Here is a 16858-nt window from a genome sequence, read left to right on the forward strand (position 1 = left end):
CTATTTATCCATCCATCCATCCATCCATCTACCCACCCATCCATCTATCCACCCATCCCTTCATCCATCCGTCATCTATCTACATCTGTCTATCCACCCATCCCTTCATCCATCCGTCATCTATCTACATCTGTCTATTTTCTGAACATCTCAACGTTGGTTGCACACAGCATGTCCCTTGAACACATAAGACTTGCCTGTGGTTTTGTCCTTTAAAAGATAAATGACTGAGCCAGGCACTGTGCTATAATGCTGGAGATACCGAGTTTAGCAACATGGCCTCATGGAGCTTACATACCCTGGAGGACAGAGACAACAGTGAAGTAGTCACAAAAATAAATTAATGATGAAAAAGGACCCGGGTTGGTGAGAACAGAAACAGGAGAGCAGACTGAAAAATGGGGGTCAGGGACCTCTCTGAAGAAGTGATGTTTAAGCTGAGACCTGGAGTCTGAATACAGATGAAGCCAGAACAGGGGACAGCCAAGGCAGCTGCACATCCCAAGGGCCTGCAGAAGGAAGGGGTTTGGTGGGTTCTGGGAACAGAGAGGAGTGTGCGTTAGGCCAGGAAATGAGTGCAGTGGAGAAAGTGGAGGAAGCCGAGGCCAGAGCCTTGGGCAGAAACCACATTCCCCGCGGGTCAGAAGGTCACGGTGAGGGGCTGGTGTTTAGTCTAAGGGCAGTGGGAGGCCATGGAAGGTCATGAGCAGGGGAAATGCAAGATGAGACTTGGGATTCGAAAAGACTACCCTGAGCCCTGCATGGTCCACGGACTGGAGGGTGGAAGCAGAGAAACCAGTTAGGAGGCCAGTATGGCTGCCCAGCATGACACTGCAGCTGGGCCTGGGGGCTGTGTGCAGCTGGAGAGAAGCAGGCGGATTTGAGAATATTTGGATCACCAGCTCAGCAGGACTCAAGGTGGACTGTCTGCGAGACAGGGTGTCCAGGGCTCTTTTGTCTGCTATTCCCTAGTGCCTCGCCCCCCTCACTTGGCCCATCTTCATCTTGGGCATTTCCAGAGTTCTCATCACTCTCCAGCCATTTGTAGACAGGCCAATCTTGTTCCCTTCTTGGTAGTTCTGCCTTGCTCTTCCCACTGGCTGGATTTGCTCTCACTCAAGATCCTACAAGTCTGCTGATTCTATCTCATCACTCAGGTCTCAAGTCAAATGTCACCTCCTCCAAGAAGCTTCCTCTGACTGCTGTAGCTATAGCAGCCTCCCTCACCTCCGCTCATCCGTGTTCATTTGTCCATGTGTTCATTTGTGGACTGTCTCCCCACTCAAATGTCAGTTCTATGAGAGCTGGGATTTGCCCATCTTGTTCATGGCTGCTTCCCTTACAGCCAGGACAGTGCTGATACTCTCTTGGCATGCAACAAAACCTGGCTGAATCAAGAAAAGTCTGACCAAAAGTCACAAAGAGACAAAGTGAAGAGTTTCTGCCCCATGCCTTACTGGTATCTGACTTCGGAAGGCTCCGGGCTTCTCTTGGTCCCTCTTGGGGGACATTCCCCCTAATTCAGAACAGACAATGGGAAATCCATGCATCTGCTTGGTCACTGAAGAAATCACCAACCATTCCTGAGTCAGGCCCTCTATTGGGCTCTGTAGTAGGAAGGGCAGAAAAGAGGGGCCCAGACCACCATCAGCTCCCAAAAAGAGCTCCCAGTGTAGTGGGGACTATTTGTGGGAGAATCCAACCCTACCCTTCTCCTCTTCTCTTCGTCCACGTGACACAAGTAGGGCTAGAGATGAGCATGTGACCCAGGTCTGGCCAATCAGAATGGCCCAGAGTAGTCAAATGACCCAAGGGTGCTGGTTTGAAACTGTTATGCACCCCAGAAAAGCCATGTCTTTCTAATCCAATCTTTTGGGGGCAGACCTATTGTTGGGTTGTTTCCATGGAGATGTGACCATTCAAGGTGGGTCTTAATCTACTTACTGGAGTCCTTTAAGAGGGAAACATTTTGGAAAAAAGTCAGACACAGATGCTTGGAGATGCAGAAGGAAAATGCCCTAGGAGACACCCGAAGCTGAGAGAGCCATTTGAAACCAGATGCTGGGAGAGAAGGACAACAGACATCACCATGTGTTTTTCCATGTGATAGAGGAACCCAGATACCAGCTGCCCTTCCTCTGAGAAAGTACCTTCTTGTTGATGCCTTAATTTGGACATTTTCACATCCTTAGACTGTACCTTTGTAACCTAATAAATTTGCCTTCTGACAGCTTCAGCCAACTGAAACACCAAGCTGGCCAATCAGCATATTCCATAGCCCTGGCAACAGTGATTAGTTCAGGGATGGGCATGTGACCCAAGTCAGGATAATCAGTGTTAATCTCAGGATTTTGTTTGGAATGACTGGGAAAGAGAAGCTCTTTCTGTTGGGGGTGACTAGGAGATGGGAGTTAACCCTAGTGATGATGGCAGTTATCTTATCACCTTATGGAAAGGCCATCTGAAAGTGGAGACAACCAGGGAAAAGCAGGGATAAGAGAGGGAGAGGTTCCAGGTGATGTGACCTGAGCTCCTGGATCCAACCGTGCCTGAAGCCAGACACTGATGTTTTTTTAATTGATAATTAAATAAATGAATTCCCTGCCTGTTCTTTTGGCCTAGAAAAGACCAAACCCCCCCACAAAACCCTGTAATATAGAATTCTACCCTCCCCCAAAGAAAGTATGCATGAATTTATTTCCCAGCAGTTCTCTACTCAGGTGCAGGGGGGATGGGTATAAGAATCCTACACGGGACTACCTTGAATATCTATACCCCCAGCTTGTGCCATCAGAACAAGTTGGGAGACCATGCCCTCTCCCTTATGTTGTCCAAAGTGATCTGTTTTGGGACTGCACAAGTTGTCTGTACCACTCACGACTCAGGACCTAGCCACCTTAGGCTGCTGGCTCCAACTCTTCCAGAGCTACAAGACATGCTGGGACTCTACCTCACACTGGTCTCTTTCTCCTGTGTCTCCTTGTGGGTAAACAGCACATTACTATGTGTCTCTTTGGACAGATCACCCTAAATAAGGGAACCATCCACATGCCCCCAGCCTTTTTGGAAAACCACTACACTACATAAAAACTTCCAACCTTTGTATCAGAGGCCCAGATACCCACTCTTCTATTTTCTTTTTGCTTGTGCTATGTTATAGTCCTTACACTTGGATTTTTACTTCCAAGGGGGCGTTCATGAGGTGGACATTGGTTGTTTTGTCTCACCTGCATCCTTCCTTTGTCTCCTGGTAACAGTACCCACCTCCCTTGAGGAATGGATCTACCCCATTCCAATCAGAGCACTGATCCCACCCACTGCAAGGTAGAGGGTATGCCCTAACCCAGCCCTGGCCAATTGGGACTGACCCCAACTGGGCCAATCCATATTCTTCCCTGGGATTTTACCCACAGTATTGGCGGCAGGCTGATTTAAAGTCCGCTCCAAAGACTGCAAAGCAGACGAATGAATGTGCTCCATGGGTGAGAATCGACTGATGACATGGTATTTATGGGGTGCTTATTATGTGCCAGGTACAATTCTAAGTGCTTTTTACCTTGGGTCTCAGTAAGGAGCAAGGGTATAATCCTTACCCTACAAGGTAGGCACTAAAAATAACTCCTCTTCAGATGAGGAAACTGAAACTCTATCAGGTTGAGTCGAAGCTCTCCCATTTTTTCAAATCAAGGCACAAAAGAAAATGTGTGGCCTGTTGGGTTAAATGGACGAGGCCACCCAGGCCACCCCAGGTCCGGTGTGGCTGCCCTGGCTGAGAGGACCGGTATTCTGGTCCACCTATAGCTCCCCTACTCCCTGAGGCCACTCACCTGGCTTGGAACTGGAACTGGAAAAGGTGGGACTTGGAAGCTAAGTCTCACCCCAGAGAAAACTCACACCGTTGCCCTAACCACAAAGCCAAGAGAACTGAAGCTTACTCCAACCCACCTGCAGGAAGTAAGGGAGAGCCTTAGACTCTGAGACTCTCAGAACACTGAGTCCAGACTTGGCTGTGCCCCCGACTTGCTGTGTGACCTTGGGCAGATCACCTCCCCTTGCTGGGCTCTGGCTTCCTTCTCTGAAGGGCACATTTATTGCACATGTTTGTGTGTGCAGTCAATAGCCCTCTTCCTAGTAGGGGTGCAAAATCCCAGACCCTAATGCTTCTGGCCTGTCAGACAAAGGAGTGCAGGGCAGGCTCTGTCTTCGGAGAAGTGGGCTGGGGCATACATTTGAATGAGGGTGGATCTCTCTGGGAGTCACTACTGATTGCCCAATTCAGCAGACAATTCTTATACCCATCACTATTTTTAAGGTGGGTGCCAGGATAAGGAACAAAGTTGGTAATGACAGTTCCTAATATTTATTAAGCATTTACACTATGCTAACTACTACTCTGGGCACTTTAAATACATTCACACTCAGTGGGTGTTCTCGACTTCCTCCTCATCGTTGCCATTTTACAGACCGGGAAAGTGAGGCTCACAGAAGTGAAGGGACTAGATCAAGGCTTACAATAAAAATGTGAAAAAGCTGGGATTCAAACTCTGCAGAGCTCATCTCTGTGTCCCCAGGGGCCCCAGGCCGGGACACATGACAGATACCCGCCTGGCGCTACTCCTCTGTGGGAGCTGAATATTGTCCCTGGTAATGGGGCTTCAGTTCTCACAAGTGGCCACCCACTTGCCTGCCTCGCAGGGTAATGGAATCCGCAGCCAGAAGCCTCTCAGCTCCAGATGGTGCCCCCAGGCCTGTGCAGCCCCGCCCACCCATCTGCTCTCCTCCTGCACCCCTGCCGCAATGGGGTGGAAGAAAAGAGGTGACCCTCCAGTGGCCTCATCTTTGTGTTCCCTCCATAGGGGCCAAGTGAGCTGTCCTGCTGCCTCCCGCGCTCCACCCTGGCCTTTTCATCTTCCCCGGAGAAGACAACAAAGCCTCTGGAGCTGGGCTGGGCAGGCCCCGCCTCCCTGCTCCAGCTGCTTGCACCCCAGCCCCTGCCCGGCTGCACTGTGTCCTGGAGGTCCTGCTGGGTGGGCTCAGCTGTGCCAGTGCACGGAGAGGCTGGGCAGGCAAATGGCCAAGACTCAGAGGCTTCAGGAGAAGGAAGAGATGCCACAACGCCGCCCCAGGGTCAAGGTGGTCTCCTTCAAGGAGATCCCCCACCCCTCTGTACCAAGCCCCTTTTCACTGGGTATTTTTGAGGACCTCAGCCATTCCTATGCTCATTCAGTACTTCATTCATTTGTTCATGCACAGTCTTACTGTGTGCGAAGCCCTTGGCTGGGAGCTGGGCCAAAGAAATGCCCAAGACACTGTCCCTCCCCACGGGGGCTTCCAGGCTAGGGAAGGAGATGGGTAATGACCTTTTTTGCCCAGCCCACCCTAGTAAGTACTGAAGATCCCCAAGGAGCACAGCTTGACAAAGGTGTAGAGCCCCCCAAACCAGCCCCAAAGCATTCAGGAGCTCAGAAAAGCAGACTTCATGACAAGGCTGCCCTGGTAACAGACCAGGTTTCCTTCCCAGGTCTTGCCTTCCAGAGGTTTTCAGGCTGCCACGGGTGGAGCTATTCCCGAGACAAGAAGGGGCCTTAGGACTGCAAGTTCCAGAGAGGGGCTGGGGGCTGGGGGCTGGGCTGCCTGCTGTTTTAGCACATCCCAGATACACTCCCTGCTTATTGCTCTGGCCCCAGGGGGAGACACCCACTCTCAGCCCCAGGGTCCCCCTGGGCTGACTATGGCTCCGGGGGTTGGTAAGTGACCAAGGCTCTGCCAAGGACAGCACCAAATCTTCCTGCCCTGTAAGGAGCTCACAAATGAGCATGTTTCCCAAGTTGGTCCAAGAGGCTCTGTTCCAGGACTTCAGAGGATGGCGCGGGTGAGAGATTACCTTTCTAGGGGACTTAGAGCTTTGAAGATGTAGTCTGGTGTCCCAGGACCATCAGGGAGAGAGAACTTGCCTGAGAGTGAAGCTGAAGCTGGCTCAAAGGGAAGCAGAGCTAGGTGTGAGATGCACATCTATTCTATCTATCATCTGTCTGTCTGCCTATCTATCCATCTGTCATCTATCCTCCTATCTCTCATCTATCTAATCTATTACCATATATCTAATCTATTCAGTTATTTATAATCTATCTGCCCATTTACCTATCGTCTCTCTCATCTACTTACCACATGTGCACACATACACAGTTGGTCCTCACTATTTGTGGCTTCGTATTTGCAAATTTAACTGGCCTACTAAACTTTACTATTCGTAACCCCAAAGTCAGTACTCCTAGCACTTCGTGGTCGGTCATTCACGGACCTGCACAGGGTGGTGAGAAATCTGAGCCGCTGACATACATGTTCCCAGCTGAGCTTGCACAAGGCAATGCTCTGCCTTCTTTTTTCAGCTCTCATACTGCAAACAAACATCCTTTTCATGGTATATTTAGTGCCAGGAGTTTTGCATTTTTGATTTTGTACTTTCACTGTTTAAAACAGTCCCCAAAGTGTAGTGCCGAAGTGCTGTCTAGTGTTCCTAAGCACAAAAAGGCTCAGATGTGCTTGATGGAGAAAACATGCATGTTAGGTAAGCATCCATCAGGCCTGAGTCATAAGTACTGTTGGCATGAGTTCATTATTAATGAATTAACAACATATTAAATAAAGTATCTTTAAACACAAATACACAAAAACCAAAGTTATGCATTGATCAGTTGATGAAAATGTTGTGACCAGAGGCACACAGGAGCTTAACTCAGTATTTCCCCAGGGACTATGGCTCAATATTCAGCTTTTATGATGATTTTAGAGAACAAAATAAGAATTGACTGTGTGTGTGTGTGTGTCTCTCTCTCTCTCTCTCTCTCTCTCTCTCTGTGTGTGTGTGTGTGTGTGTGTATGGATATGCCCATACTTTTCAGTTCTAAGAGCCAGGAGATTCTCTCTTTTTGCCCAAGACAGTTTGAGCCAGGTTTTCTGGCACTCAGTCAAGATGACAGAGCAGAAGAAAGAGAAAGCAGGAGAGAGAGAAAGGTAGACAGTGACTGGGTCTAGGTTGGGAGAAATGTGATCATGCTGGTTGGTGGGGGATTAAATGACATTTGAAAAACCTGTTGCCCAGTATCTCACTGAAGCTGTTTGCATTCCTGCACTGTACCTTCCTGCCCCTCCCCACCACCCCAAATCAACAGTGAAGTTGACTCCATTCAAAATGTTTGGTGGGGACGGACTGTTTTGTTGGGTTTGAGGAAGGAGCTGAGTTTCTCTTCCAATAGGCGGTGGTGCCAGACAAGAGTTCTGCTGGGGGCAGGCAGGAGATCTGATGGAGTGGACAGAGGGGCTCCTGGGACATTTTTCTTCCGAGCTGTAAGAAGCCTGGAGACCCCTTCTGACACCTGGGTTAGTCCCATGCAAGTCCTGACCACAGCTCTGGAAGTAGCAGTAGCTCCCCCATGGCCCCTTAGCACACAGTACACTTGTATCCTAACGTGTTGAGGGTCAGCTCTCCTTGGGTCTAGGAGACCCTTTGAAGGCAGTGGACTTGACTATACCAATTCTGTGTCCCACATTACTAGCACAGGGCTTGGTCCGAGGAAGGTGCTTAGAAAATACCACTGAACGATTAAATGAGTATCTCCAATCCCTTAAGAACTTTTTTCTCTCTTAAGTTTTTACTGTATAGTCTCTTATTTGCTGGTCAAGATGGGAGTTGGAGGTGCTATGGGAAGCCCCCCTCCATCTCCAAACACAGAGAAATGATGGATAAAAAAATAACTATTTTAAAGAATATAGAGACCAGGTCCAAAAATATGAAGGGGAGACCTTCAGCTTACAGAAGGAAAAACGAGATGGAGGCAAAAGGCCCATGGAGGGGTCTGGAATGGGGTTTTATGAACAAATGGATCTTTCCCTGGAGAACTATAACTAATACAAACACTACGTGTGGCATTAAGGAACCCCAAAAGACTTTGTATGGTGAGTCTATAGAAGGAGGGCCCCTGTTTGAAGTCAGGAGCCATTGAGGGGAGGTCTCACCTACAAAGAAAGACAAGAAAAAACCCCACCCACTGGCCTCAGGATGTTGTGCCCAGGTGTGGATCTCAAATTCCCACTGTGATGGTCAGGTTCAGGTGTCAACCTAGCCAGGTGATGGTGCCCAGTTGTCTGGTCAAGCAAGCACTGGCCTCACCGTTACTGCAATGACATTTCATGAACTTAAATAATTAGTCAGTTGATTGCATCTTTGGCCGATTACATCTACGAGCAACCAAGGTGTGTAACTTCTGCAATGAGCAGATTCAATCCGTTGGATTTAATCCAATCAATTGAAGACTTTTAAGGGGGAGGTCACAACTTCAGCCATCAGAAGAGAGAACTTTCGGCTGTACATTAGCCAGCCTCTCCTGAGAATTCATCGAAAACCTTCATTAGAGGTTTGCAGCCTGCTCTGTGGAATTTGGATTCGTGCATTCCCACATTTGCGTGAGACCCTTCTATAAACTCCCCTATTTACAGATATCTCCTGTTGGTTCTGTCTCGCTAGAGAATCCTGGTAAATACACCGACTATGTGTGGCATTAGGGATCTCCAAGCAAAGAAACTAACTTAAAAATCAGCCCAGAATCATGCCCCGGTGGAGGTATGTGGGAAACCTTTGAAGGGAGCTCCAGAACAACGGTTATATGTGGGATTCTCAAGGATCATGACTTCTGCCAAAGACAAAAGTTACAAAGCACACTAGGAACTCAGCATCATGAGACAGATGGTGAATATAAAAACCCAAAGGCAGTTCAGCTATTCCAGCCCCCCAAAAAGAGACTTTACAATAAGTATATGCAAAATGTTTAAAGTGCTAAAAGATTGAATAGAGCCCATAACACGAGAACTGAGCAAGATGAAAAAGACTGTGCAGGTTTGAAAAGGAGCTGAAATGAAGGCCTAGAAATGACAAATAGAGTCACTGAAATATTTTAGGGAGGTGGCAGAGAAGGGGAAAGGACATTTGATTCAGAGTTAGGAAACTCAACTCTCAGTGCTCATTTAATAAAGTTCTGGCCACGAGTTGGTCAGGTCACTTGCCCCTCTGAGACTCCTTTTCTACATTTGAAAAATGAGGACATAAATGCCAAACTCAGAGAGTTATTAGAAGGTCAGAGTGAGGTGATTTCTTGAAAACTGGAAGAGGCCAGAAAAGTATGGGTAACACATTCATTTTAACTAAATGGCCTCAAACTGTCATTCCGGAGATGAATTCAGTCATTGCACTTTTTTTTTGTTTTTAACCTAAAAACACACCACACATCTGCAGAACACGTGGACATGTTCTAAAATGATGTCACTTCACAAGGCATGACCTGGCTCTGGCTTTAGGGGTGTGGTGCCTCTTCCTCCCAGTAATTCCTCCAAACTGCAGGCCCAACTGGTCCAGCTGCAGGGCAGGGAGGTGGCTCAGCTCACCCCTCAGGGGACATCTGTGTTCCTGGCATTTAAAATGCGAAAGTAGAGGCAACATCACAGCCCATAGCCCCTCTCCGGCCTGCAGACATTTTTGGGGTGGGAGAGTCCAGGACGACCTGCAACCTTACCAAACCCAGCCTGGGGTAAGTGGCTTTGGGGCCACTCAATCTGGACTTTGAATCCTGGCTTTGTCATGGCTCTTTATGCCATATTGCAAGTTGCTTCCTCTCTGGCATTGGATTTCTTATCTATGAAATGCAGATAACAATACTTTTCATTTTGGATAGTTTAGGGGCTAATATGAACTAACACAGGGAAAGTGCCTGACCTTGTGCTTTGTACAGAGTTGATGCCAAACAAATGTCCACAGCTGTTCTCTCCCCTCCTCTTTCCTTTTTTCAAAGACAGAGGGAGCTTTGGGGGCAAATCAGTCCACAAAACCATAATCCTTGACTACACAAAGTGTGCAGAGGAGGTCTGCCTCCAGGGGTTGAGCAAAGTTTACCAGGCACGTTTTTACAGGGACAGGGGAACAAGTGGCAAAGCCATCATCTAAACAGTGTGACACTCACACCGTATCACTCTCTAGTCCTCAGTTTTCTAATTCACAGGGTGCTGCTTTGGGGAAAACCTTGCTGATTGCCTCCATAATATCTGTTCCCCTCTTTTCCTTACTAATAGAGCCCCAATTTTAGGGGGCTGTCAATGTGCCCAGATTCCCCTGCAGGTAGGAGTAACCAGGTGAGCAGTTTTTACCCATGAGAGGTAAGTTCTTACCCATGAGGTGTAAGTTCTCGTGGGAAGAGGTATCTCTTCTGGAATACAACGGCAAAGACTCACGAGGAGAAAATCCTAACCCCCCCACCCCCCCCACGCCCAGGTGCCCTTCCTTCTTCTTATTCCTGAATAGCAGATATTAAGCCTGGAGTTTCAGCCGCTATTTTGCCACCATGAGGCAAGAAAAAAAGGTAGAGTGCAAAGAAAGAACACAGGCTGCGGGGTCAGGCAGACCTTTTTTTTTTTTTTTTTTCCTACTTTCTGGCTGGGTGGCCTTCTCATTACTCAACTTCTCAGAGCCCTACTTTCCACAATCTGTAGAATGGAGATACAGTCTCTACCCTGCATGGTTCTTGGGAGGACTAAATGATGCAATGGATACAAATCCATTTTTTCTATTGTTTGTAGTTCTTCCAATTTTGCTGTAAATGACAGTGTTACATCCAGGCAAAAAAAAAAGAGACCCTTTATTTCTCCTCTTGGAAAAAGTTCCAAGGCAGGACACAGGCCCCAAGCCAGCCAGACCTCCTCTTTAGCCAATCAGCTATGCAAACAGGAAGTGACTATCCAAATATTTGGAGCTGCGGGAGACTGGCTCAGAGTCTGCCTCCTTGGGAGACCTCCCTCTAGCCTTGTGAGCTCCAGCTGTGAGCACCTCAGAAGTCAAGGACACAGTATTTCCTCTAAGGATCTAGGTTCAAAGCTACCCCTCTGGCTGCCATCCCCCTCCATCCCAGACAGGGCCAGACCCCCCTTCCTCTCATGTTGGAAGCATGACAGCAGCCCCTCTCGGGCTCCCTCATCCATCTCTGCTTCAAACAGCCGTAGTTAAGGTGTTTTTTTTCCCCCTGAAATGCAAATCTGATCTTGTCGCCCCTCTGCTGAAAACTTTTCCATGGCTTTACATTGCTCTTGAAGGAAAGACAGAAGCCATTACATTCAGACAGGTACTGAATGACCTGGTCTCTGCCTGCCTCTTTATCCTTCCCATCAATCTGACTTCCTTACAGTTTCTGGAATATGTCAAGTCCTTCCTGCCTTATGGCTTGGGCCATAGTGTTCCCATGTGCCCTTCCCTTGGCCCATCCTGCCAAGTAAGAAACACTCAGCTCAAGTGCCCATCTTCAGGGGCTCAGACACTGAGACATGGGGAGCTTATCAGTACCAACTCCTGGAGAGTCTGGTGCCTTTCCTTTACAGCACTCACCCAACCTGCAGCCATCCACCTAATCATGGGGTGATCTCTTAGAAGTCTGCCAGCTGCCTTACTCAGCTGATGGCTGCTCTGGCCAGGATTTTCTTCTGTCTTGTTCACAGTAGCATCTGTGGCACTTGGCTCAGCACCCGATTCATCGTAGGTGCTCAGTCATGGAAAGTGGATATGCCTTGCGATTTGAGAGGCAGAGGACACGCTTGCTTACTGAGCACATATTATACTGGTACGGCAGGACGGTACCAACCCTTCAAACCATTCTGGTAGGCAGTATCACAATCTACATTCCACAGAAGATGAGCAGAGGCTTGGAGAAGGGTGGTGGCTTACTGGACCCATCTGAGGCCCTGCCAGGATCTGAGGCTTGTTCCCAAGCCCAGGTTCCTGCCTTGGTGGAGCTTATCACCTAGCCCAAGGGATACTTAGCCTCATCTGTAGAATGGGGACATAACTCACAGGGTTACTATGAGGGTTAAAGAGTTAAGTTAGACTGAGCTCAGAGAATAAAGTAACTTAGCTATTGTAGAAATTATTCTTTGATCAAATCAAAGGGCAAGTAAGAATGGATATATTCAATTGCAGTCCATGAATAAGCAAATGCAGGAACTTTGTGAGTGAATGGGTGGGTGGGTGGATGGATGGATAAACAAAGAGCAAGCAATGGAATCCATGAATGACTCAGGAAATGAAAGAACGGAACAGCGAATGAATGAATGGATGCATCAACAAGGCCGGGAACACAAGAACGGGTAGGGGCTGGGGCAAGGACGTACACCTGGGATTTGGGAGACCCGGAGCTGACCAGGGGGGCCCAGGCCCTCGCGTTCCTAGCTCACCTGTAGCGCTGCAGCTCCCCCTCCAGCCGCCGCACCCAGCGCTTCAGGCCAGGCACCTGCTGTGCCAGCACCTCCAGCTCGCGCACGCGGCGCAGACTGCACAGCACTGCCTGTCGGGCCTCCTCGGCGCGACGCCGCACCTCCTCCTGGCCCCGGCGCAGCCGCCCCGCGTGGGCCTGGGCCGCAGCCAGGGCGCCCCGCGCTTGCCGCAGCTCCCGTGCCGCCGCTTCGGGCCCATCGCGCTCCACCTCCTGGGCGCCCGCTTGGCTCTTCCAGAGGCCGACCTGCGGGGACAGGGCAGCAAGGGGTGAGCTGATGCACGACAGTAACGCGGGCCACCACTCCGGCCACCAGTCCTGTGCACCCAGAAGTACACTGACGACGGTGCACATTCATCGCAGGCACTGCTTACAAGCGTCGGGCGCTGTTAAAGAACCCAGCCTGTGTGAACCTATTTAATCCTGAATAGGAGGTCTAAGACTTGAATTTTATGGATGAGAGGCACTGAGGCACAAAGCTCACATCCTGTCCTTTGCATTGTACCAGCGATCTCTCAGTATCATGACTCGCTGCTTCTCCTCCTTCCTCCTATATTCATACCGCCCAAACTTCTGAGACTCTCCCACCCCCAAGATCCAAACAACATCTAAGCTCCCCAGCCTAGCGTCTAAGGCCCGGGCTCATGTCTGCTCACTAGCCTCAGCTTCTAGAAGGTGGAGCTTATGTCCCCCATATTTCCCACTGTATCCCCAGCGCCTAAAACAGGCCTGGCACACAGGTGCTCAATCAATACCTGGCGAATGAATGGTCTTGGACACTCTTTTTAGCCTGCTTTCCAGGATCCCCTTTACATCGCTTGACTCCACACCATGGGAGTACTTTACCACTGCCACCCTTTGCTTACCCCCTTCCACTTCCATAATTCTCGCTACTCTCCCTCACCCTGCAGCATTCTCTCTGCCCTCTCAGGGCCTGGGGACACTATCCGTTCCCTTCTGGCCTGCGGACCCCTTTCAGTGGTCTGTCCCTCTCCCTCCAGCATCTTTCCGGGCACACTGCTGGGTACAGCGCTACGTGTTAACTGAATCCCAAATACAGGGCTGGGTCCGTATGACACTTCCTTGTCAATATCCCAGAACTAACCTGGCCCCGGTGACTGCCTGATCAAGTGTTAGCGACAGGAATTCTCACCTGGGCACCCCGTGGGCGCCCCATAAATATTTGCTGAATGACTGAGCGGCCTGACCACTCCACTAAGCGGGAACCTCTGATGGGGCCTTCTTCTCACCTGTTTCCTAAACCTCGCAGAAGCCTGGCACCCTCCAGGGCTCAAGGTGCTTGCTGAATGACTGAATCCGTGAGACTACTACCCACGTTTCCTGGGAAGGTGCAACTCCTGGGAGAGAGGGGAAAGACCAAATGGGGATGGGGTAGTGCAGGATGGTTGCCCGGGTGGCACTGAGGTTTGGGGCGTGGAACAGGTGATAACAGAGATGCACGAGGTGGGACAGAGACAGCGTGCAAGTGGGATGAAGTAGGATTTGGTTGCGTGGGCCTCTCCACGTCCTCTGCTGAGTCCCGGCTCCACAGCCACCCCGCTGCTCAAGATACCCCCACACCCCGTCACTAACCTCCCCCCGCAAGCTCCCGGTCCACCTAACCCCTTCCCGCCCCCGGCCGAAGCGCACCTGCAGCGCAAGGCAGCGCGCATCACTGCTCTGCAGCGCGGCGCGCAGGTCCTCCACCAGCTCGCGCAGGCTGCTGTTCTCCTCCTCCAGCCGCGCCACGCGCTCGCCGTCGGGGCCGCAGTCCGGGCCGGGTCCGCTAGGCAGGCGGCGGCGACGGCGCGGGCGGCGCAGGCGGATCTGCGTCTCGATGTGCTCGCTGAGCGCGCCACGGGGCAGCCGGGGACCCGCGCGGGTGCCGAAGTAGCCGCAGAGGCGTGCGTGGAACTGGCGGAAGGTGAGCTCGGGCGGCTCGGCGCACAGAGCCAGGCGCGCCTCCTCCTCGGCGTCGGCGTCACCGTCGGTGGCCTCTCCAACCGACGTGTCCCGGGTGGCCGCGTCCCCGGAGTTCGCGTCTCGGACCGCAGCATCTCCGGCAGCCTCCCCGGAGGCGACCGGCCCCTCGGCGCGCAGCCCCAGCACTGTGCACAGTGCGCGGAAGTCGGCGCGGGGCAGGCGGCCGGCGCCGCGGCAGTCCAGGTGGTGGAAGACCTCCTGCAGGTACTGGTCCAGGCCCGTGGCCAGCACCACGATCTCGTTCTCCACGCCACGGTCCAGCCCGTAGTGGTGCGCCAGGGCGCTCAGCAGCCACTGCGTGCGCCGCGCCGGCCGCCGATACGGGTCCCCCGCCGCGCCCTCCATGCCGACCTCCGCGCCCGGGCCGTCAGGCTCCATGGCTCTTCTCCGTCCCTGCTCTGGCCCCTCTGCCCCGCCACTTCCAGGGGCCGGCCCCCGGAATCTCTCGAAAGGAGGGGCTTAGCGGCCGCAGTCTGGTTGGAGCGGCGCCGGGGACCGCGTCCGGCAGCTGCGCTGGCGGGTCAGGGCGGTTGTGTTTATTCGGGATGGCTTTGGAGGGGGTTGCGGTGGGGGGGGGGGGCCCGGAGTCCCCAAGATGCTGCCACTTCCCGCCGCTTCTCGCTTCTCCCCGGTACCCCCGCACTCTTCCTCCTCTCATCACTCGTCGGGGAGCTCCCGGAGTCTCTACCCTTTTCCTCCCGCTCTAGGGTCAGCCCGCTTTCAACTCCTCAAACCTCTGCCCCACCCTCCTGGCGAGGGGACTTTGCCTCGAAACCGTGGCGACGGGTGGGAGGGGAATAGGAAGCCGGCGAGGAGGGCGGCAGCCTTGTCTGGTTGCTGGGGGCGTGCCCCCCGCCTGCTGTTCGCTCCACCTACACTCCGCAGAAAGCTGGCTGACCCCTTCCCCTGTAAAGTGCGGCATCTCCCTCCCCACTTAAATTCGCCTACTGGGCTCCCTAATCCACTTCTCGCCCCACTCGGTTGCACACCCTTTAAACCACAGGATGGTGCAAAGAGTCACACTTGGTAAAGAGAGCCAAAGAGGAAACTGAGACTTGGAGAGGCAAAAGGATTAGGATAGGGACACCCCGGTGGTAAGAAACCTATTGGAGGGGACCCTCTGCTCTCTAAGCCCTGTGTAGGTGTGGGGTGGGGATGGGACTCCGCGGAAAGTGGCGTGCTCCCCCTTAATGCTAAGGGATGGAGAGCTGGCAAAGGGACCTGAGTCATATCCCCTCGCGGGGATTAGGCTGATATTGATGTTGGGCCAACACTTCTCTCTGGTGCCTTAGAATACATTTCCTGGAAGGAAAAGTAAAACCAGCTTCTTAGATGTGTGCTAGGCTGTTTTCCCTTTCTTTTTCACGAGAGGTGCAAAGAGGTGGTGCATATGTTACCTGCACTGGGGAGGGTTCTCCTGTTCCATTGACTTCCCTGAGAGAGACTCAGCCAGGGCAAACGAGAGGCAGACTTGGAAGAATTAGGTGCCAGACCCGGTCTCTCTAATAGCTCTCGGGTGTTCAGCGGACAGAATCTCGCATAGTGTATAACTCCCTGATTTTAAAATGTGCCATTCTGAAATTTGAAAAAGCAATACAATTCTATAGGCACAGGCACTATGGAAAACAGTTTGGTGGTTCCTCAGAAAGTTAAACATAGAATTCCCACATAATCTGGCAATTCCTCTTCTAGGCATACACCGCAAAGAATCTGAAAGCAGGGACATGAATAGATGTTTGCACGCTGGTGTTCATAGTGAAATTATTCACAATGCCAAAAGGTAGAAGCAACCCAAGTGTCTGTGAATTGATGAATGTATAAACAAAACAGGGTATATGCATACCATTAGTGAAATATAATTCAGTTGTAAAAAAGGAATGAGGTTCTGATACATGTGACAACATGGATGAACCTGGAAGATATCATGTTGCATGAAATAAGCCAGACACAAAAGGACAAATATTTATGGTCTTGTTGATATGAAATAATTAAAAGAAGCAAATTTGCAGAGTCAGAAACTGGAATATAGGTTACCAGGGATCAGTATGGAGGTAGGGAAATGGGGAGTGCATGCTTTCTATTTGGGTTGATGGTAAAGTTTTGGTAATAGATGTTGGTGATGATAGCACAATATTGTGAATGTAATTAACACCACTGAATTGTGTACATGAAAGCAGCTAAAGTGGAAAATTTTGTATTATATTCTCTCCAATATAACCATTGGAGAGAAAACTTCCAAACAATCTGGTGTTCATTGGTAGGATAAGGAGGAAAGAATTTTCGAATGTTCCATACTGCAGTTAAGGGAGAGCACGGAACCTTACGACATATGTATCAACCAGGAGAAGTCACCAAAAAAGGATAAAGATAAAAAGCAATTTGCAGCATATTATGTACAATGTTAATATTTAATGGGTAATGAGAAAAATTAAGCCACACAGAACAATATTTTGTGCAAGGATACATGTATGTAAATGAATAGAAAAAAATGGAATGATTCACAAACTGAGGTAGTGGTTATTTCCAGGGTTAGGATTTCTAAAGGACCTTTAGCCATTTCTGTAATGTTTCCT

At 50.6% G+C, this 16858-nt stretch overlaps 1 protein-coding gene across 2 annotated transcripts in view; it reads right to left on the bottom strand.

Moving 5' to 3' along the window:
- EFCC1 (EF-hand and coiled-coil domain containing 1) overlaps nt 1–15062 on the bottom strand; it is an 87480-nt gene extending 72418 nt beyond the window's left edge. For both annotated transcript variants that reach the window (XM_077116380.1, XM_077116379.1), the window contains exons 1-2: nt 13953–15062; nt 12265–12548 (exon numbers count right to left, since the gene is read on the bottom strand). In XM_077116380.1, coding sequence (XP_076972495.1) covers nt 12265–12548; nt 13953–14663 — 995 coding nt within the window. In that variant the 5' untranslated portion in view covers nt 14664–15062. The remainder of the gene's footprint in view (nt 1–12264; nt 12549–13952) is intronic.
- Between the last annotated feature and the right edge of the window lie 1796 nt (nt 15063–16858).

Source organism: Tamandua tetradactyla, chromosome 9, assembly GCF_023851605.1.
Source record: "Tamandua tetradactyla isolate mTamTet1 chromosome 9, mTamTet1.pri, whole genome shotgun sequence".
NCBI classification, from domain to species: Eukaryota; Metazoa; Chordata; class Mammalia; order Pilosa; family Myrmecophagidae; genus Tamandua; species Tamandua tetradactyla.